General features: G+C 42.0%; 1 protein-coding gene across 1 annotated transcript; it reads right to left on the bottom strand.

The window, feature by feature from the left end:
• Positions 1-1,714: 1,714 nt before the first annotated feature.
• On the bottom strand, positions 1,715-19,670 carry LOC120937099. The gene is made up of 7 exons (XM_040350076.1): positions 19,576-19,670; positions 18,539-18,610; positions 16,380-16,463; positions 12,703-12,785; positions 10,720-11,160; positions 5,024-5,075; positions 1,715-2,865 (listed from the first exon to the last, which is right to left on the bottom strand). The coding sequence occupies exons 2-7, from the start codon at positions 18,602-18,604 to the stop codon at positions 2,773-2,775; spliced, it is 819 nt and encodes a 272-aa protein (XP_040206010.1). The 5' UTR covers positions 18,605-18,610; positions 19,576-19,670; the 3' UTR covers positions 1,715-2,772.
• Positions 19,671-23,436: the final 3,766 nt, after the last annotated feature.

Here is a 23,436-nt window from a genome sequence, read left to right as displayed (position 1 = left end):
CTGGGGACAGTGTGCTCAGTCTGGGGACTGTCCCTGGAACCTGGGGAATGTCTGGTCACCCTAATGTACAGGCACATCTGTAGTTTGCCAATGAACTTCTAAATGATTCAGAGAAGTATTGGGAGTCAGTGGTCAGATGAGGCCAAAATTAAACTATTTGGCATCGACACTACTCGCCGTGTTTGGAAGAAAAAAAATGCTGACCATGACCAAAGAACACCATTACTACAGTCAAGCACTAAGGTGGAAACATTATGCTTAGGGGGCCGTTTCTCTGCTAAAGGTACAGGCTGCCTTTGCCGCATTGAAGTGGCCATTAATTGTATAATCTTGGATGAGAACCTTCTTCCCTCAGCCAGAACACTTAAAATTGGTCTTCCAGCATGGCAATGACCTAAAACATACTGCCAAGGCAACAAGAAGTGGCTCAACAAGAAGCACATTAAAAGTTAGAGTGGCCTAGCCAGTCTCCAGACCTTAATCCTATAGAAATTTGATGGAGCTGAACCTTTGAGGTGCCAAACAGCCAAGAGACCTAAAAGTGGATGTAAACACGATTCAAGAAATTTGAGCTGGGCACATATCTGCAGTGTTTGGTTATTGCTTCAAAACACTTTCCCGTAGCGGTCTCATGCCCGGTTCTTCTGTTATCAGCCTGGATAACTCCAGACAAGTTCTTCGTTGTACGATATAAGCAGCCAGAGTTGTGTTGGGGTAGATGCTATAAATAGCATTAGCAGAGCCCTGAACTATACAAACGGAGCTGAAAGTCTCCCTATGACGAGAGGGGGTGTGCGCACGCCTTTCCTCCAATCAGCTGTATGCCCAGGCTTCACTGCAGTGCTAACCAGGTAGAGAAAAAAAAACCCCACACACAATGTGCACTTTCTAAACAGTATACAAAGATGACAGATATAAAACATGTACATAGGTATTACATGTACTGTATGTTTTATCTCTGTGTACCATCTGAGGCTGTTCACTTCACTGGGTATATGTGAGGGGTTACATCCAGGATTAAAGATCTGAAGAGTGGACCAAATCCCTCCTGAGAGGTGTTCAAACCTGGAACCAACTACAAGAAACGTCTTACATCTGCTTGCCAACAAGGGTTTCTCCACCAAGTCATGTTTTGCTTGGGAGGGGATGGCCCTCGAGAATCAAATACTTGTTTGACTCACTGAACTACAAATGCAAGTTATAACATTTGTATAATGAGTTTCTGTATTTTTGGTTGATATTCCATCTCATTTAAAATACGCCTATGATAATTATAGACCCTTCATTTCTTTGCAAGTGGAAAATTTTCTGCAGGGATCAAATATTTTCCCCCCACTGTAAGTTAGAACACCAAATACATGTCTGTCCATCCACCAGGAAGTCATATGGACAAAAAAAAAAATTAAACACTTTATATAAAATATTTTATTAAAAATAAAATTGCTACGATAGGATACAGAGTCAGACCACACAGATTTAAAAAACCCTAGGGGCTCACATGTTTAACAATCGTGCATATAAAAAAAATTGTCGTCAACTACTTAAATAAAAATAAGTTAGTGTAGTAAATGTGCAATTGTACATATGTGGACTTGGTACAAACCATCATTTTTTTAGGTTGGGGGGTGTGCATTCGTGCAATGGGGAGGTGAAAAGGAGAGCAAACCAAATTCACAAAAAAAATTAAAATATAAAAAAAACACAACCAAACGTGAGAAAGTCGTAGTACACTTATACCACCTGTGCGAGTGAAAAAATACAAACTGTAAAATCATTGTGCATGCAATCAAACTTCAGTGAAATGTGATAATGATGGTATGACTTAGTAGAAATGTACATTTTCTGCTACATGTCCCTGGATCAGCCTGAAACCAGACTTCAGGAAAAACACTGGTTTGCTTTTAAAGACCAGTCTCCCGGTACCTTATAATCATGTTTTCTCCCTGCCGTGAGTAACTGAAATCCCCGATAGTTACAGCTTGACAGCACTGATCCTTTACAATAGGGCCAGTGCCATCACTTGGGAGCATAGTGACAAAAATGTGCAAGCTCTGACTAGGGATCATACCCAACAGCCAAGCAGGGAGTGGGCTTTAAAGTGACCCCGTTGCTTTGCCCTCCATGGACAAAGCACAGTTCATCCTAAAATGTCCAGGTAAACAAGAAGAACCATGAAAATGTAATTCTGCAATCACTTGACAGGTTAGTGCAAAATTGCAGGTTCTCTGAAACCTAAAAAAAATATTCAAAGGACATGCACAGTAGAGGGAAATAGAACTGGTTAAATCGTGTTCCCATAATAAATATTTAAAGTGATGGGGGGGGGGCTCAAAAACAAGTAGGTAAACACCAATCAGAAAGGTATAGACAGGATCAGGAGCAATCTGCTGTGCTTAATCAGTGATCTTTTGTGTGCTTTTATGTGTCAGATAAGTGAGGAGAAAGATAGATAAGGAGTAGAATGGGGTTGATTTACTAGAACTGGAGAGTGCAAAATCTGGTGAAGCTCTGCATAGAAACCAATCAGCTTCCAGTTTTTTTGGTCAAACCTTAATCAGGCTGACAGGAGATTGGCCACCATGCACAGCTGCACCAAATTTTGTACTCCGGTTTTAGTAAACCAACCCCAGTGTCCTTAGTGGAGTAAGTGGTGTTAATAGTAGGTCTGACGGTAGCTGTGACTTGGAACTTGTAGATATAACAATTCTAGATATTGGCTGCAGCTAAAGGTCTCCTTTACATTTAGAGCAATGAGACATTCATAGCCGAGTCCTAAAACAATTCAAGGCACTTTTTTCTTCTTCTACAAAGCCATGGTGTAGAAGACACTGGTTTCTCCCTATCTTCAAATAGCGTGGATGCATCCTATATATATATAAAAAAAAAAAAAAAAATTGGCAACATTTACCAAACAGCAAGAGGAAAATGCAATTAGTTACAATTTTGCTTTGTTAAGTTTGTCTGTCCATAGACAAGCATCATTAATGTAAACTTAAAGGATCACTAAAGGAACATTTTTTTTTGCTGAAATGACTGTTAACAGGGTATAGAGACATAATAGTTAACTGATTCCTTTTAAAAACTATTAAAAACAGATAAAAAAACAATCATATAATGTGCCTCTTAGATGCAAAAACGAAACTGAATCTAGTTTAGTCTTTGCATGTTATTTTATGCCTCTGTGCTGGACAGTGCCATAGAGAGTCATGGCTAGGAAAACGAAACTAAACTCTCCCATGACTTTTTTCATAAGGAGCCAGACAACCAGGAAGTGTCCAGAACAGAGTAGTATTACAGCAACATCAGAGAAAAAACTAGCAATGAGGACATGAGACCAGGACTGTAAAGGAAGCTATTTAGCTAAAAAGAAAAAACATTTTTTAGTGATCCTTTAAGACAGAAAAAAAAACAAAAAAAAAAAAAAAAAAAAAACACGCGAAAGATCCTAATATCCAGGAAGTTATTGTATACAGCATTACAGATTTTTATCATTTATAGCAATGCAATGGCGCTACATTCTAGGGAGCACCATTATGCAAAGTCTACACCACTATTGCAGCAATTCCAGTCTCCTGAAACCCATGCCGAGGGGCCGTTTAGTAACCACGCAGTGGAAGGGAGCTTGCTCAGCATGGGAACCATTCATGAAACATCTTACATTTCCTCAATGATTTCAAGGTTCTTAGATTAGGCGAGGTGGAAATGGGGACACACCCCCTTACTTCCCCACTTTGCATTCATAAAATAAAACCACACAAGTAGAGATTCTATGAATAGTGCCCATGCCAAGCACGCAAACCCTATGGTACTACGTAGCAAGACAGCCACTCAGCACATGAGCCAGAATGAAAGGTTCACATTTAGATTTAGTATTGGCCTCTACAGTGGTTCCCTCTTCTGCAGCCATCTCATTAGGTATGGCATATGCATACTTAAAGTGGATGTAAACCCAAAAACTGACCACGCTAGAATGGATCAGCTTCTGTATGTCACCTGGTCTGTTAAACTATCGTCAGGATCAACCAGGTAATAAGAGTACAAGCACAACCGACTGATTTATAGAAAAATCATAGACAATCCTTTAGAGACAGATGTATTGCATTTTATTTTTAGGTTTACAAACTCTTCAAGCTGAACTCCAGATATTGATTTTATTGTGTGGGCACAGATGATAGGAAATCTTATTCTCTACATTGTGACAAAAAAAAAAAAAAGTAAGTGGTATACATCCACTTCAACCTAAATTGGTTCAAGCTGGACCAATGTACAGCAACTATGCAATAAAATCAATACCTGGAGTTCAGCTTGAAGTGTGTAAACCTAAAAATAAAATGCAATACATCTGTCTCTAAAGGATTGTCTATGATTTCTCTATAAATAAGTCGGTTGTGCTTGTACTCTTATTACCTGGTTGATCCTGCCGATAGTTAAACAGACCAGGTGACATACAGAAGCTGATCATTCTAGCGTGGTCAGTTTGCTTCTCTTGTCATCCTGTTCTGAGATGCAGGTAGGCTATGCAAGCACACAACAAAAAACCTAGGGAATGCCCAGGGAATAACCAAGCCTACTTACCGACCAGCTCGCAGAACATACAGGCAAGCACACAGCCTGCATGTTCCAAAATTAGTATGTAGCTATGCCCACACCCATCCTACCCAGAATGCAGGTCAACGTGATCGTGGACTTATGGGTGTGCTTGAATTTGTTCCCCTTGAAAATGCTAATGCTCACAAGCAAAGGGTCACTCCCGGAAGTGACACACATGCCCAGCAATGTGGACACTCCCACCCACAGGTCTGCGATGCGCTGAGCTGAGCTAGGAAAAGCCATCACATGAGTTGCGTCTTTCAGGATACAAAAAGATGCAAGGAACTTTTGCAATTACAGATTATGCAAAAAAGGTACATTTGCTATTGGGAAATCTATATCATAACTCAACTACTTTAATGTCAATTGCATAATAGAATGGATCCCTAGATGATTATTATTACAGATGTGTGTTTAGTAGTGGTTACTATACCATGAGCATCAAATCATCATAGCTGCAGAATTCTTCATGCGATGTGCTCCAGCTAAAATTGGGGGGAAAAATAAATATAAAAATATGTAATAAAAACAAAAACAGTTTAGGGTATGGCCCAAATTCTTAACAGTACATTTAAATCATTCATGAAGTCTTTCAAAAACCAAAGACTGCAGTCAAGTTACAGCTAAAGCCCATTTACTTAAAGTGGTTGTAAATCCCACACATGAATTCTGAACAAAGCACATCCCTGTATAGTGTGTACTTGTCTCAATAAGATCACCACATGTCATTTCTGTCTGCCGCTTTATTCCTCAGCGATCAGCAATCAGCACAGGGGAGAAAGTGCCAGCTGACTAACAGTCTCAGCTCAGTTCTTGTATGCTGTGAAGGATGGGGCATCCCTTTCCTTCAATCTGAGCTCTGCATAGTAACCAGCTTTCCACCCCTTTTTCTGAACACTCAGACAAGCTTTATAAATTCTGCACTTTAAAAAAAAAAAAAAAAGCAGAAGAGAAGGCTGCAGGTAGAGATTACACAAATCCTCCTACATAGACAGATGCAGCTCATCACCAATTAACCACGTTAACTGAAGCTTACAGAAGAAATCAGATTTTTCTTCATTGTTCGAGGCCTCAACATGAACCCATGTTTTACCTCTTAAAGTATCAGGTTTGCTTCATCATAGGCTTAACTACTTAAGCCCCGGACCATTTTGTTGCTAAATGATGGGCCACTTTTTGCGATTTGGTATTGGGGTCGCTTTAACTGACAATTGCGGTCATGCGACGTGGCTCCCAAACAAAATGGACATCCTTTTTTCCCTTACAAATAGAGTTTTGGTAGTATTTGATCACCTCTGCGGTTTATTTTTTGCGCTAACAAAAATAGGGCGACAATTTTGAAAAAGTACATTTTTTTACTATAATATCCCCAAAAAAAGAATTAAATAAATGTTCCTCAGTTTAGGCCAATATGTATTCTACATTTTTTTAACAAAAATATCGCAATAAGCGTTTGGTTTGTGCAAATGTTATGGCGTCTACAAAATGGGGATAGTTTTATAGCATTTTTATTATTTATTTTTTACTAGTAATGGCGCCGATCAGCGATTTTTATTGTGACTGACATTATGGCAGACACATCGGACACTTGACATTTTTGGGACCATTGTCATTTTTACAGCGATCAGTGCTATAAAAATGCACCGAATTACAGTAAAAAAAATTCACTGGCAGTGTAGGGGTTAAGTGTTCCCTAGGGAGGGATTCTGAAAGGGAACACAATCAGTGACAGTGTCACTAGGCAGAATGAGGAGGTGTGTTTACACCAACATCTCCACATTAAACGATTGCAGGTATGCCTACGGTGATCAGAGTCTGCGGGACCCGCGGGCGGGCTCATGGAGATCACTGCACGTGCAACAACCACTTCTTAAAAGGGGAGATATACATCTCCATCACAACTCAGGTTGGTTACTTTCCTCTCTTCCAATCAAATAAAGTTGAAGGCTGTCAGAGTGGGCTCCCAATCTTTCACCAAATGTAATAGAAAAAAACAAATGGACAGGCGCTTCAGTTGAAAAAGATTTTTACTCACGTCTTGATCATGTTATATAAAAACAGCAAAAACGGCAAAGCAAAAGTGAGGCAGCTACTGTACAGTTGCAAGCATCCCTGCTCATTGTCAGGCTTTGTGTGTCCCAAGCCTATTAGCCTGACAGAGCAGGGATGCTCGCAACTGTACAGTAGCTGCCTTACTTTTGCATGACCTGATCAAGTAGTGAGTAAAAAAAATAAAAAATCTTTTAACTGGAGCGTCTGTCCCTTTGTTTTATATACAACACACAATCTTCATAGCGTTGGTCATATTTGAATGGCGCTTACAACACCCTGCTGCAGTTGTAAGCAACACACCAGGACTGGTATGATTTGTTTGCACTTGCCAGCCCAAATTTTTTTTATTAATGGACCGCTTTAAGGCCCCTTTCACATTGAGGCGTTTTTCCATGCGGTACAGCGCTAAAAATAGCGCTGCTATACCGCATGAAAAATCATGCCCTGTAGTGTTCAATGTGAAAGCCCGAAGGCTTCCACATTGAAGCGGTGCGCTAGCAGGAGCGCTCCAAAAGTCCTGCTAGCCGCATCTTTACCGCGGTATAGGAGCGGTGTGTTCACCGCTCCTATACCCCGCCTTCCCATTGAAATCAATGGGAAAGCACGGTAATACCGCGGTATTAACCCTTTTTCGGCCGCTAGCAGGGGTTAAAATCTCACCGCTAAATATCGCTGTAAATACGACGGTATAGCCGCGCTACAAATAGCGCGGCTATACCGTCACTGCACGCCTCAATGTGAAAGCAGCCTAAGGCAGTAATATACCCAGAAGCAAATTATATTGCAGTTTACCGATTCCTACATGTGATGGCAGCATTAGTTCTCTTTAGGCTCTTGATTTTCACCTGGTGATCTGGCCAGCAAAGTTGATTTTCAACAGGAAAGCACTCCTGCAAATGTATCAGTTAACTACAGGCCAATTTTTTTTTATATAAATATCCAAACGATGCCACCGTCTCCGATTGCAGAGATTGGCCTTCCATTTCCTGCCCCATTGCCAAGCAGAAAGTGCAAATTCCTGCAAATTAAGGCATTCCTTGGGATCCCCAGCATGCAGTGATCGCTGTGGTCTGGGTAAACAGCCAGCAGCTGCAAGGCATAGAGCAGCGTTTCCCCAACTCCAGTCACAACAGGTCATGTTTTCAGGCTTTCCATTATTTTGCACAGGTGATTTGATCAGTTTCACTGCCTTAGTAATTACCACAGCCGTTTCATCTGAGGGAAATCCTGAAAACATGACCTGTTGGTGTGCCTTGAGGACTGGAGTTGGGAAACACTGGTATAGAGGACCCGCTCATGGCAGATGATCAGCAGCTTCGCTTGTCTTACTCCTGCCAACAGGAGATGATCAATTTACAAGTACAGCCAACACACCCATCTTCCCAGATTAAGGCATGGGAGGAACATTCCCACTGAGCTAATGTACTCGACAGTGGGGAGACTTCCTCGCTGTCAGAATACACCAATTAATGCTGCTGGCTATAGATGAAGTCTATATAAAAGATAAATGTAAACTGTAAAAAGCAATATAGGGCTTAGAACACACCAGTTAGTGGCAGGGGCTCACCCACAATTGGGGGGGAAAAAAAAAAAAAGTAGTTTGCTCCTAGCTCCCAAATGTCCTTTATGCCCCATTTAAAGCAGAATTAAAATCAGTTTTTAATTGACCTTTGTCAAATCTCCCTTGCCTGTCCTGCGCAGTTCAGTCCAGCACCAGAGGGCATTGTTTGACAAAGACATACAAGGACTGGCACCACATTTTTTGTTTCTGGGTTTTAATGTCCAAAATTGTTATACAGCACTTAAGGTACACATTAACCCAATAATTGATTACTGCTTACCAGGACTTGAGGGCTACATTGCATTTACCTTCTCCCCTCAGGCTTTCACCCGACAATCCTGCCAGCAACAGCACTTCCTGTTCTAGGGTGACATCCCATCACTGTTCTGTATCTACGACGATGCTTCTGCTCCACTTTAGCTAGGCGTTAGGACTACTGGACATACATTACCCCCCCCCCCCCTTTCCCATAACATTTTGTTTCTGTAGTCCAAAATGATTTTGGAACAATGTGAACAGATAAAACAAGACTGTAGCTGCTTTTTCTAATGCATCTCAATGGCCTCTACATGGCAGGTCCTGGGAATGGCATTAAGCAGGCTTTTGCATGCTGTGTACATAAAAGCCACAAGTGGTACATTTATAGCTACAGTGGCTTGAAGTATTCCTACCCCTTGAACTTTTCCACATTTTACAACTAAACCTCAGTATAAATACAGCTGTTCTGTGTAGCCCTTAGGTTTGTTAGAGAACTTTAGTGAACAAACCGCATTATGAAGGCCAAGGACCACACCAGACAGGTCTGGGATGAAGTTGAAGTTTAAAGTGGGGTTAGGTTATGAAAAATGATCCCAATCTTTGAACATCTCATGGTTCAATCCAAAAGTTAAGATTATGGCACAACTGCAAACCTACTGAGACATGAACATTCATCTAATCTGACAGGCCGGGCAAGGAGAGCATCAGAAGCAGCCAAGAAGCCCATAGCAACCCTTGAGGAGCTGCAGAGATCACAGCTCAGGTGGGAGAATCTCCACAGAAAAAAAAATATTTGCACACTCCACCAATCTGGTCTTTTTAGAAGAGTGGCAAGAGGAAAGCCCTTGTTGAAAGTCATTAGTACAGTTTGCAGTTTGCGAGAAGCCACAGCAAACATGTGGAAGAAGGTGCTCTGGTCCGATAAGAATTATTTTTTTCACTTTTTTGGCCTTAAAGCAAAATGCTATGTTTGGCAGAAACTGCTAGAGAGAAAAAAAAAAAGAAGAAATAGGATTTCTGCAACGTGGGAAAAAAAAAAAATGGCTGCCGACACAAACTGGTATACACAACCACTTGCACCTCTGGTGCTTACCGCAAAAAGCGGCAATACTTTGATGATCTATTGCTGGATTGGCTTGCAGGGTATATTCTTCACTGGATGAGACATTTAGCTAATGTGTTTGTAATGGCAGCAATCTTTTCTGGTGAGTGCCCATTTCACTGGGACGCAGTGGCTGCCCTCTGATCACTTGATTTTAAACCACTTGTTCACTTCAGATGGTAATGGATTTTTTGCAGTTTCTCATTGGACTTCCTTATGAGCCTTCATTGTCTCACTGGACTTAATTGTTTGTCTTTTATCACAATGGACTATTTATTAGGTTTTTCACTTATACTTTGTTTTTATAAAAAAAACACTGCAAGTCACCCTGGACACCGTCCCCCACTGTGAAACATGGTGGTAGCATCATGTGAGGGATCCTTTTCTTCAGACGGGACAGGGAAGCTGGTCAGAGTTGATGGGAAGATGGATGGAGCAAAATACAGGCAATCTTAGAAGAAAACCTGTGTTTGTCTGCAAAAGACTTGACTGGGTGGAGGTTCACCTTCCAGCAGGACAACGACCCTAAATATACAGCCAGAGCTACAATGGAATGTTTTAAATCAAAGCATATTCATGTGTTAGAATGGCCCAGTTAAAGTCCAGACCTAAATCCAATTGAAATCTGTAGCAAGACTTGAAAATTGCTGTTCAGATGCTCTCCATCCAATCAGACAAAGCTTGAGCTATTTTTACAAAGAATGGGCAAAAAATGTCACTCTAGATGTGCAAATCAGGTAGAGACATCCCCAAAAAGACTTGCAGCAAAAAGGTGGTTCAACAAAGTATTGACATTTGAAAAAAAAATGTTGAAACCCATTTATCATTTTCCTTCCACTTCACAATTATGTGCCATGTTATGTTGGTCCATTACATAAAATCCCAATTCACTACATTTACATTTTTGGTTGCAACATGACACAAATATGGAAGATCAAGGGGGTATGGATATTTTTCCAAGGCATTGTAAATCTGGGAGTTTAAACTGCTCCATTTCACACCAATGCATTCTCATGCTATCTGTAGAAAACGCAGGATTACATCCTGCATAGATTTAAATTGAACCTTACTCTATGGTGCATGCTCTTTGTACATTTGTATAAAATTGGTTTATTACATGGTTACAAATTTTGAAAAAAACAAACACCATACTCACTTATTTTCAGGTGCACAACTCATTTCCTGGTTGGATTCATGGAGATCATAACTGTCCCAGAAGATACTAGGTGTAGCATCTATTCCATCTACATAGCTCAGTAAATCATTCAAGGAGAAGGAGATTTCTGCATCGCCATCATCCAGGGTCCATATGGTTTCATTTCCAAGCACACAACTCTTTTTCTTGTTTGATTCATGGAGATCATAACTGTCCCAGGCGATACTAGGTGTAATATCAATTTCTTGTACACAATTCAGTAAATCATACACAATTTCTGTATCACAATAGTCCTGTAAGACTACATGTGAAATTAAATCTACAGGAACCAAGAAATAGAAGATCTGTTGTGTAACCTGTGGCTCAGTATCAATCATTGAGTCATTATCTGCAGCCGTGCATGACAAGGCATCCCTTTCTAAATTCTGCAAGGTGTCCAAGCTGAAAGAAAAAAATTATATAAAAATACAGGAAATAAAAAAAACACATTTAATACTTTCCAAAACAATCGATGGAAGGTGATGTTAAAGCACAATTTCCCTTTCACACGTGTGCGTCATGCAGCAGACAAAACCAAGAAGTCTAAAGTATCCAGTTTATTTTCCTCTGTACAAACTACAAGACAACACCGGAACCTGAAAAATGCCCTAGGACTAGCAAGTCATCTAGCATAACATGTCACTCATAGGGAATCGTATGGGACTGCCACAGCTCCCACCAACACTGGTGGTCTGTTCCCTTCTCCTTGTAAGTGGGGGCACTCACTCCTGAGCATTTGCAACACACACACACACACACACACACACACCCCCCTTCCCAGTATACACCATATTTTAATTTTACAGTTATGGCTCCAAAAATGTATACCCAAAGCAGTGTTTTTTTTTCTTAACACTTATTGCTGTCAAAATGTAAGCATCCCTTGTGACAGCAATAGCAGTGACAGGTACTCTTTATTAGGAGAGATATGGGGGGAGGGGGATTCTAAAATAAGGTGGCCAGATTTTTAAAATGAAAATCAGGGGACATTTTTTTTTTACTAGTAATGGTGGCAATCAGCGACTCTCTGCCCACCACCGTTCCCTCACAGCCTGTCAAGTCTCACTCTCCGGGCCCCGGCTACTACTGGGTGGGGAGCGGAGGAAGATCATTCCACCAGGGAAGGCAAGGAGATAAACAGGCAGGCAGCTGGCCAAGACATGAGCCATGGCAGAAGAACATGCAAGCGGAGATGAATGGGCATGCACCCAAAACTGAAGAAATATTCACTCCATTCCGACCAGCACATGACCATCAGAAAGGGGCACAGATAATGGGAAAAAAATACACCCCCTAAGCTAGTAGGTGCGGCGGAGCAATTCCGATTTTTTTTTTTTATTATTTATTCTGCACTGACTGAAATTGCCTCAGCCCCTGTTCAAATCCAATCCGGGGACAAAACTGGGGACAGACTTAGTCTGGGGGACAGTGTCCTCGATCCAGGGACTGTGCCCTGAAACCATGGGGGATGTCTGGTCTCCCTATTCTAAAAGGCTCCCCAATCTTAGAAGAAAATCTGTAGAGTCTGCAAAAGACTTGACTGTGGAGGTTCATCTTCTGGCAGGACAACGACCCTAAATATACAGCCTGAGCTACAATGGAATGGTTTAGATCAAAAGCATATTCATGCGTTACAATGGCCTAGTCAAAGTCCCGACCTAAATCTAACAGATCCTGTGGCAAGACTTGAAAATTGCTGTCCAGACACTCCATCCAATCTGACAGATCTTGAGCCATTTTGCAAAGAATGGGCAAAAAATGTTCACTCTAGTCGTACAAAGCTGGTAGAGACATCCCCAAAAAGACTTGCAGCGAAAGGTGGTTCTACAAAGTATTGACTCGGGGGGGGGGGGGGGGGGGGGGGCTGAATACAAGTGGACACCACACTTCACACATTTGTGAAAAATTGTGACCATCATTATCCCAAGTTTTTTGCAGGCATACCTTTCTGTTGATAAAGCGGTGTCAGTGAATTCAGGAGATTGTGAGTATGCACCTGGTAGTGTAGGATAGTGATCAAAGTTCTCCTAGAAAGAATAGCAAAATGACAATTTTATAGCTCCACTACAATTTACAATATAAATGTCCTTGAATTCAGATTTTGCTTGCAGTACAGTGAACAGGTCCCTAGAGTCATTGTGTTGGTTACCTGAAGCTAGTCTGAAACCATCTATGCAACCATATTACCTACTACATCCCAAGTGTATTCTGGTCAAAATTGACATTTATTCTGCTTTCATAAAGTAGCCTCTTGTTGCACCGTTACCACCTGTCTCTTTACCTCAACACATTCCATGCAGCTGCCACCAAGATCCCCCTTATACTTACCTAATCTCGAAGCAGCGATGTGCCCGAGGCTCTCTGCTCTCCCCCTCAGACACAGACATAGCAGGAGCCAAGGGGGGGGGGGGGGGGGCCATGCTCTGTTATGTCTATGGACACAGAGCCTTCTCGTCTCGAGTCTCCTGCCATCACTCCCTCATTCACACAAAGCATACTACAGGGTTTGCCTGTGTGAGGCCAGGTTTACCTGAATGGGGATGCACAGGCGTTTCACGAATCCCCATGCAGGCAGTCCCATTCATGTCAATTGGGAAGCATCAGCTGCTCAGACAGTCGCTCTCCCAATTGACATCCATGCAAGTGCCGGTGCATCTCTAAAACACACTGTCTGCATTTGGGGGCTGTTCACCCACACAGATGTCAGATTGGAAGCGGCAACTGTTTTTGTGAAAGCGCTGCATCCCAATTGACATGAATGGGCCTTACTGCATGGGGATGCCTTACTGCATAGGGATGCACAGAACACCTGGGCCTCACAGGTGTACACCAAGCCCCCTTTCACACTAGGGCATTTTTCGAGTGAAGCCACAGTGAAGGGCGTTTTTGCAGTGCCTCAGTGTGAAAGGGTAAGGCGTTTTTACAGCGCTTTCAATTAATTTCAATGGAGAGGGGCGTTTTAGGAGTGTTTTTTTCAGCGCCCAAAAGCTGCTCCAAAGATGCTGCTTGCAGGACTCCGTGTGAAAGGGTCCATTGAGATGCATGGAGAGTGTTTTATTTTTTTTATTCTTTGTTTATTTCAAGAATTAGAGAGAGAGTGTTTTATGAGCGTTTTAATAGCACCCATTTTAACGCTAAACTGCTGTAAAAATGCTTCAGTGTGAAAGGGGTCTAAAGTATGCCCCCATATGAACAAGGCCTTAGTAGAAAGCTACCAGGATTTTTGTTGTTACACAAACGCTGCATAACGTACAATTTTATTATATATTTAGCTAAATCAATGATTTGACAAACATGTGCTATTGTGGGGCCTAAAAAATGCACTTATCGCAGGAATTTGTGGGGGGGTGGTTAGTCTGTCCTGGGGAGGGGGATTATATCAGGGGACAGATTGACCTGGGGGAGCGGACAGGACTGCTGTTAGAAATCATGGGGCCCAATAGAGTCTACCCGTCAGCACACCCCCCGCCCCAGACAGTTTACTATGCTTCAGTGATGACTGGACACAGGTGCGATTGCTCACTGTTCATTCAGGAAAGGAAGGGGCCAGTAAATTAAATAAAGTTAAATTGTAAGAGCAAGCCCACGCATGCTCAGAAGCCAAAGAATACATTACAAAACAATGAAACACATCACTTCCAAAGTTGTATTCAGATGTATGAGAATTTGTACGTTGAGTAACCGCTTAGTTTGATAGGAGACTAGCATGCCAAAAAAAAAAAAAATAGATTAGTCCGATAAGCTCATCATCGGTACCAGGCTTTAGACTAGGGCAGTATGGGGTCATGCTACCTCATGGCTTGTAGTCAGACTCCCCAGGCTGCTGTATCCTCCCACTTTCCTCTTAAGTGGTAGGATTGGCCACAATGAAGGAGTCTGGAGCAGAGGCAGCTACACCCCCTGGCACCAACCACCAACTCCAGCCATCTCAAAAGATATTGTAGACCCCCACAGGACAACCCAACTAGTTTAGATGGCTGGGAAGTGTTAATAGCAGCCAACCCCAACCTGCTAGGCTCCCTGCTCAGCCAATTTTTAAAATTGAGTTTCTGAGTTTACAAAGCAGGACAGGCAGGGAAAGTTCATCTGTCTGAAGTAATTGTTTTGGTGGCCAGGCCCAGTTTCCAGGGTGGAGGACAGTGGCTCACCACATCACCCAAAAGATCCAGCAATGGAATCAACCAGCCTCCATAGGAGAGCTTACAGCAGCCAGACAAATATGTATACCCATTCCCATAATGCACCACTGGCACTGGAAACTGGCCTGGGAAGCGATCTGAATATTCATATTTCAAACTTATGGGAATCTCACCAATACCAGATGTGACGGTGGCACCTACTAATAGAAGGCTAGACTTTGGGAAGGCTGAAAATGGCACAGGACTGAAGGTTTGGCATTGGCTGACTGCAGCCATGCAGAATTCAATTTAGACATTCCTGCTTAAGGCAGGGTGGCTACACTTATAGTTTTCCAAAACAAAGTCCAGCAGAAGCCACTTTTTAGTCTAGCATGATTACATTGGATAGTTTTTGAGGAAAGCTTGAAAGCAGAGGCAACTGCTGGAGGGGGGAAAAAAAAAAAAACCACATAGTTAACTGAATAGAAACACCCAATTTTCAAGTGGTGACAGTTCATGTTTTACTGTTCTGTTGCATACATTAGGGCAAATAGATATAGTGTTTGTGTGCCATTGACCCCATAACAGTATGTTTGAGGACCTTGCCTATGCCTTTTCACTTTCAAGTTCTTCAGTATGCCCCAAGGATTCTCATTCTATTGTAATATTACATTTGTTTGAGGATCGAGATCTTCAAAGTGATAACTATGGCAATGTAGACGTATCTAGATGGAAAGGAATTTGCGAAAGAAGAAAGAAGAATTTGCAAAAGAAGAAAGACGAAAGGAAGAAGCCAAGTAAGGGTTCAGCTTCTTGTGATCTTGTAACTCCTCCTGAAAGTGTAATGCCGCGTACAGACGGTCGTTTTTTGTGATGAAAAAAAACGAAGTTTTTGAAAACGTCATTTAAAATGATCGTGTGTGGGGGAAAACGTCGTTTTATGTCTTCTGGAAAACGACAAAAAAAAAATTTCGAACATGCTCGAATTTTTTGTGTCGTTTTTCAAAATGTCGTTTTTTGTTTCACAGAAATTGACAGTGTGTAGCAAAAAACGACGTTTAAAACGACGTTTTTAAACCCGCGCATGCCCAGAAGCTAGTTTCAATGGAAAAAAGTGGTGAAACGTAACCTCGCTTTGCTAGAGCATTGTGAAAAAACGATGGTGTGTAGGCAACGTCGTTTTTGAAAATGATGTTTTAAAAAAGTCGTTTTATTTCATGATTTAAAATGTAGTTTATTTTTCCATCACAAAAAACGACCGTCTGTACGTGGCATTAGTTTCCTGGCTAGAATGCTGATCCAGTGGCTTCAGAACTTGAGCCACTTACCTAGAACACGCAACCTTATCAGGCACTTCCACTTGCTAAATGTTCTGGGTGAACATGTACCGATGCCAAAGACCACCCAGGCTTTTCAAATAGGCATCATAAATCACTCTACATTTGTTAGAAGACTTCCTTTAAAGCAAATCTAAAGATGGCAATTTTAAAATCCGCAACTTACCCAATAATAGCTTTGATTTGGTGTAATAAACGAGGGAGAGTTCATACAACCAAAGAGTTCAACTGCAGTGTTCAACAAAACACACTAAGTCAAAAGGAAACAAAAAAAAGAAACACAAGTTAGGAGTTTTCTTCTCCCCCTCACATACAGTATAAAGAGCCAAGAAAGGAAGAGAGCTGCGGCCCTCTGTCCATTTGTAAGCAGCTGTGCTTAACACAATTTGGTTATAGATTGGTACTTGTCCCTTCTAGCTGGGTCAGAAAACAATTGTAAATCTGATTATTATTATTATTTTTTTTAAAGGGGAGTTTCCAAGAATTAGGGACAGAACTGAGCCATGTGACACATAGGGCTGCTGCTGTACTGCACCCAAACCAGAGACTATTAGGCATGTATTCCTATAGTTTAACTGTAGCCACTATTAGCTTCAAATGTGTACAGTATCTGAATTCTGGGGACAGGTGCATCTGTCCTATTTTCTCACAGAGTGCCAGATAGCTAGGTCTGTGCTACTGTATGGTTCATGGCATGGGTCACCTTTAAGTATATATTAGCAGGTGAACCGGTTTATTGCGAGACAGTTTATTTGCAGCTCCTGTTTTATTAAACACGTCCCCTCTGGTCTGGGGTTCTATAGCTAGTTTTTACTCCGGACTCAATAACCAGCATAGCCTAGAGCCAGGTTAGCCACATGATAGAGGTCCGATTGCATGTCAGATTAGAATCTACTAGTGACGAAGACACAGCGTAGATTGGTTAACTCCCAAGTTCCAGTGCCACACCAGTTTCTGCTGGCAATAACCTGCGTTCCAGGCTGGTTGGAGGATTTCCCCTTCGGTAAGAAGACGTACGCCGCATCATGATCATCCTCAGGGGCCCCGCAACATTCACCTGGGCTACAACCATATATACCTAGGTACATTATAGTGTATGTGCACAATTCCACCAGGACTTTTATTAGGCCCTTTGCTGACAACACCTGTTTGTGCATTGAATGTACATACTACTACGCTTCATCCAAAGCGATTTTCATATTGGCATGCATCTATATCAGTGGTCCTCAACCTTTCTAGTGCCGTGACCCCTTGATAAAATTCCCCAAGTTGCGGGGACCCCCAACGGTAAAATTATTTTCATAGCGTGGGTTGTCAGCATCCAAGGCAAGTAATTTGTGCCCCTAACCCATGGACATTTAGCGCTCCCTTCCACTCATACAGTATTAAAACCCCTTATGATACATTTGAGGATGTACCTCCCTTTGTTCTTTCCCCCCCCCCCCCCCATCCCTCTCTCTAGCCGTCTGTCTTTCGCTCCCTTTTTCTTTGTTCCTTCCCCTCTTCTCTCCCTTCCATGTAGTCTCCATTTGTATTCCTTCTATTATTTCATGGTGGGGTTAATAGGATTAGTGGCAGTGCTGGTGGGAGTTCAAGGTCATCTGCTGATCTGAGAACTATAGTGGGGACTTTTAATGGCAAATATAATCACAGGTAGTGTTACTCCGCATTCACGGTGTCTCAGACATTGTGGTGTCTCGAAGCAGTGACACCTATGCTGAAATCAGGAGATGGGGTCTCCTCCAGCCTCTCCCACATCAGCTGACTTCTAGTCTCTTCCCCCAGCCATGCCGTGAACTGAATGGGCGACTGCAGGCTCCAGGAACAGCCCGGGAGTTGGTGACCCCCTGGCAAATCATCATTTGACCCCCAAGGGGGTCCCGACCCCCAGGTTGAGAACCACTGATCTATATGGTTATATGCAGGGCCAGCTCTAATTTTGATTTGACACTGGGCAAACATTTTCTTTGGTTGCCAGGGGTTACAGCATCTTATTACCACTCACCAATTGGTTGCTAAAGGTTACTGTACATCACAACCACTTATTGGTTGCTAGAGGTTAATGTAGCAAGCTATGGAGGGGCCCCTGGACTGGAATTAGAAATCTCTCCAGTCCAGGGCCCCCACCAATTGTACAGTGGGCGACCAAGTTTACTGCCAATTCCCCAACCCCATACTTTACTAGGAAAGTAGAATTTTTTTTTTGATGGGACATGGAATTCTTTGGGAGATTTTGCTGTCTTGGTCTCAATAAGATTGGGAACCACTAGAGCTGGAAAACACCTTTAAGACGCAAAACAAGAAGTTTAAGGTTTAAAATGTTACCTTTAAGAGCTTGTTTGAGGACAAACGCTTGCCAAGTTTGTTTATCATTTGCCTTAAACGGTCCATGATTTCCTAGGAGCAAGAAATGCTGCATCAGTATTCTATAAACAGAAAATGCAAACAGTTTAAAGAAAACCTGTAAAGAGAAATGGTAGCTTCCTCTGCGGACTGCATTCTTTCATATACATGCAGTAAAACCTTGGTTTGAGAGTAACTTGGTTTGAGAGAGCGTTTCACAAGACAAGCAAAAGGTTTTAATAAATTTTGCCTTGATATAAAAGAGTAGCGTCATGTCACAACTGAGTATAAAAAAAGAAGAGAGGAGCCTCTAAGTGTAGCAATATGGTTACATTTAATGAAGGTACAACATTTAGCAACTTATTGCTACACTTAGAGGCACCTCTCTTTTTTATACCCTGTAAAAAAAATACTTTGATATACAAGTGCTTTGGATTACAAGCATGTTTCTGGAACGAATTATGCTCGCAAACCAAGGTTTTATTGTACTGGCCTCTGGAGCTGTAACTAAAAGGATTGCAGCCATTGGATCAGTAGGACACCAACTAGCACTTGTAGAAGAGATCACCAGAAGCAACCTACTAGCATTATATGGCTAAGCTACACCTGCAATTTTAACAACGTTTAACCTCTTGCTAGCAGTTCTCATCAAGCTGGAACTTCACAGGTGGTTTTTAGGAACATACATGCAACATAAATTACTAGGTGTAGTAATTGATGGCTTAATAAAAGTAGCAAATGGTTTCCTAAACAGTAAAGCTAGATACCAACTGTACAACTTTTGTTGTTCCATTTCCTTCAACTTTGTGGTCTCTCTGATTACATGCAAATTGAAAGCATTTAGGCTTGACCTCATATGGTTTTGGTAAATCTTGGGGTACTCAAGAAACAAAATAATCTCAAATGACCAGATGCTCCAATCATGTGCAACTGGTTACAAGATCCTACTAACTCAATAGAGAGCAAGTCATTCAAACTGTGTTACCAAGATTAAAGTATTATGCTATTGTTGTTCTCACCACCACCTTCAATAATCTGTATCTGCCAAACAGCTCCTTCTGACTGTCTCTTATATATGTGGAAAGCTGATAATTCACAGAAATGCATACAGGTGCCCTCTGTTATCTTGATGAACACAGAAGGGAGAATTGGGTCATTAACTATCATAGGCAACCTGATGTCTAATAATAAAACAAAAGATTTGGCACAATTGTCTGCTGTTTTTGCAACTTGGTGCAGTGATATGATCAGGAGGATCTTAAAACTGTCTGCAACGCTTATACCTGTGTATATGCTCAGTCTATAATAACTGGATCTGTTTTTTTTGTTTGTTTTTGTTTTTAAACAGGATAAACTTATGTATTTTTTCAGCTGCAATCCTACTTTTAACCACAAGAGGGTGAGATGTATCACTACAATGTGCTGTCCTACTAGAGCTCATTTACACTTGTCTGTTTTGGCAGATGTAATTTGTATTAAAATCAATAGGAAATGTCAAAAACAGTGTGAATCTTTCCCTATTTACAGTGAGGGTCAGATTCCTTTCTTGCCTAAAGCCATCTAAATTAGAAAATTATCTTGAGCCCTGGTTCACACTAATGCGATGTGGGAAACGCACAAGATTTGCTGCATTTGCCGGCATCGCACTCCAAAGCAATCGCATGTTGTCCATGCGATCTGCTGCAGGTGTCAATGTTAGATTAACGACACCCTAAAAGAGATCGCAACATGCGATTGCCAGAATCACCCCTATGTGATGCGATTCAGGTGCAGGGGGAAACAAAGGGCCCTTCGCCATTTTTGTTCGGATGGGATGCAATTTGAGCTATACTAAATGCATGGCTCAAATCGCACCGCGTAGACATCGCTTGTGATGTGCACAGGAGTGGGGTGCGATTCCCGTGCGAATCACATGCAGTGTTTTCTACGCACCAGTGTGAACCCAGGCTGAAACAGAGTACATTGCCAGACAAAAAGACTTGTTACGAGAAAATAATTCACAACTGATGTGTTCTTTAAAATGATCCTGCCATCATCATTTTAGATAGGGAGAATCATTTTTACATGGCAGCTAAGAGTATTGTAAGATTTTGATGCAGGCAATGCAGCCGCGGATCAGGAAATGTCTCACTGCCTGTGATTAGAGCTGAGAATAGTCAGCTTCCTGGTGGGCCTGGACACGTGGATTTGCGAACACGCCTGAGCTCGTCCTTAATCGCAACTAATGTGCAATTATCATCCAAAACAAACAGAAGTGAAGGAGGAAAGGAGAGGTTGAGGAGCTCAAGGAGGACATTACACAGTAAGAAACAATTTTAAGAAAAATTGATGAAAAGGTCAGTAAGTAGTGCATGTGTATAGATCTTTTTTTTTTTAAATTAACCACTTAAGACCCGGACCTTTAGGCAGCCAGTTTTTGCGATTCGGCACTGCGTGGCTTTAACTGACAATTGCGCGGTCGTGCGACGTGGCTCCCAAACAAAATTGGCGTCCTTTTTTTCCCACTAATAGAGCTTTCTTTTGGTGGTATTTGATCACCTCTGCGGTTTTTATTTTTTGCGCTATAAACAAAAATAGAGCGTCAATTTTGAAAAAAATACAATATTTTTTACTTTTTGCTATAATAAATATCCCCCAAAAATATATATAATTTTTTTTCCTCAGTTTAGGCCGATACGTATTCTTCTACCTATTTTTGGTAAAAAAAATCGCAATAAGCGTTTATTGGTTGGTTTGCGCAAAATTTATAGTGTTTACAAAATAGGGGATAGTTTTATTGCATTTTTATTAATTCTTTATTTTTACTACTAATGGCGCGATCAGCGATTTTTTTCATGACTGCGACATTATGGCGGACACTTCGGACAATTTTGACACATTTTTGGGACCATTGTCATTTTCAAAAATGCATTGTTTACTGTGAAAATGACAATTGCAGTTTGGGAGTTAACCACAAGGGGGCGCTGATGGGGTTATGTATGACCTCATCTGTGTTTCTAACTGTAGGGGGTGTGGCTTTAGGTGTGACATCATCAATTGTGATTCCCTATATAAGGGAACACACGATCGATGATGGTGCCACAGTGAAGAACGGGGAAGCTGTGTTTACACACACCTCTCCCCGTTCTTCAGCTCTGGGTACCGATTGCGGGACTCCAGCGGCGATCGGGTCCGCGAGTCCCGCGGTCACGGAGCTTCGGACCGGGTCACGTGCACGCGCCCACAGCCCCACGGCTGGGCTTAAAGGGCAACGTACAGGTACGTTGATGTGCCCAGCCGTGCCATTCTGCCGACGTATATCGGCGTGAAGGGGTCCTTAAGTGGTTAAGGATATCGCTTAGTGTCACTTTAGGTCAGGTAAGGCAAGGGGAAGGATTACATTAGTAAACATGTAAAGACTGTCATTGCTGCACTTCCTCTTAAAAAATCAATTGGCCAGCTATTATTCTTGCCTACTAGCTGTAATATTCTCAGTTGTTGGCCTGGATCAAGCACGCAGATCAACAGTGTCAGAAAACTTTATTGGAGTATATGTTTGTTAAAGGAGAAGTTTGAAAAAAAAAACAAAAAAAACACGTATACTCACCTAGGTAAATACAGCATTGACCTGATGCATCTGTTCCCCGCCGTCTCTACACTGAGAACCAAGTGATCAAAGACCACTGCTCTCTGCTCTGCCCTTCCAGTGTTCACTGGGAGTGCTGGGCTGTGGAGGGGGTGGGAGCGGCTGGCACAGACTCTCAGTGGTACTTTGAGAGGCTGAGCCAGCTGCCAGTCCAGGCATGTGGGTGGATCCCTCCAGAGGCTGGACAGTCACAATGATAGCAACCAACAGCGGGCTTTAGCACTAAGAATTATGTGCACTCCTGTGACCCACAGGAGAAGTAAGGCCAAAAGAGCTTTGGTCCTACTTCTCCTTTAAAAGTACAGAATGTACTACTACTCTCATATCCTTTCTTTTAAAAGTAATTAAGCCATTTAATTAATAATGGGGTGGACATCTACATGGCAAATGAGGTTTAATGTAGAAAAATGTTAAATAATGCATTTGGGTGGCAAAAATATGAATGCAATCTATACACTAGGGGGAGAACCTCTGGGGGAATCTAGGATGGAGAAGGACCTGGGGGTCCTAGTAGATGTTTTTAAGGCTGAATAAAGGCTGATTTAAAGTGTTAGTTCACCTTTACAGAAAAAATGTGAAGGCAAGCTAACATAGAACACCCTCCCCAACCCCCTCATCCCCAATTTTCTGACCTCCAGGGTTGCCAAGTATTCAGCACCCCTGGGTGGGGCTGGGGGCCTAGGGTAGGCTGTATGTAAGGGGGGGCTGAGTGGGGGCCCAGTCATATAGGCTTTATGGGGCCCCGTGATTTCTAACAGCAGCCTTGGCTGGGATTGCCAGTTAAGTGCCATGGAAAAAGTTACTCATTTATCTTTTTAACAACAAATTCAGTTTTACAAGCTTTTCTTTTCCAGAAAGCAAAAAACCCCATACCCTACTACTGTGTAGGGATAAGCTTCGAGTTCTATATAAGAGCTGTCAGGCTAGCCACGGTCATTTCCGGGGTGTCTCCGGTGGAGCATCGTGTGCGTGTTCCTCGCTTGACATCATCGTCGGAGAGTGGAGATCACCCATCGCTGGATACCAAGAATGGATTCCATCGCTGAAGTTGAGATTGAGAGTGGATTTACGCTGGAATGTTTTCTTTGTTTTTAGTTTTTACATTTTTAATAAAGGACTTATAAAGCTGTGTCTGTGTGGTTTTTAACAATTTGACTTTTTTTTGTGAAATGATAGGGGTACAATATACCCCTTATCAATTCACATAGGGGGGGCCGGGATCTGGGGATCCCCTTTGTTAAAGGGGGCTTCCAGA

This window comes from Rana temporaria, chromosome 4, assembly GCF_905171775.1.
Source record: "Rana temporaria chromosome 4, aRanTem1.1, whole genome shotgun sequence".
Lineage (NCBI taxonomy): Eukaryota > Metazoa > Chordata > Amphibia > Anura > Ranidae > Rana > Rana temporaria.
The sequence above is the reverse complement of the archived record's forward strand: the minus strand, read 5'-3'. Positions and strand labels throughout refer to the sequence as shown.

Bases quoted from the DNA above. Each gene is read 5' to 3' on its own strand.
- LOC120937099 (XM_040350076.1), bottom strand. From the start codon at position 18,604: ATGGACCGTTTAAGGCAAATGATAAACAAACTTGGCAAGCGTTTGTCC. The intron at 12,786-16,379 runs GTAAGTTGCGGA...TATTCTTTCTAG, and splicing joins CAAATCAAAGCTATTATTGG to GAGAACTTTGATCACTATCC. The intron at 11,161-12,702 runs GTATGCCTGCAA...TTTTTCTTTCAG, and splicing joins ACCGCTTTATCAACAGAAAG to CTTGGACACCTTGCAGAATT.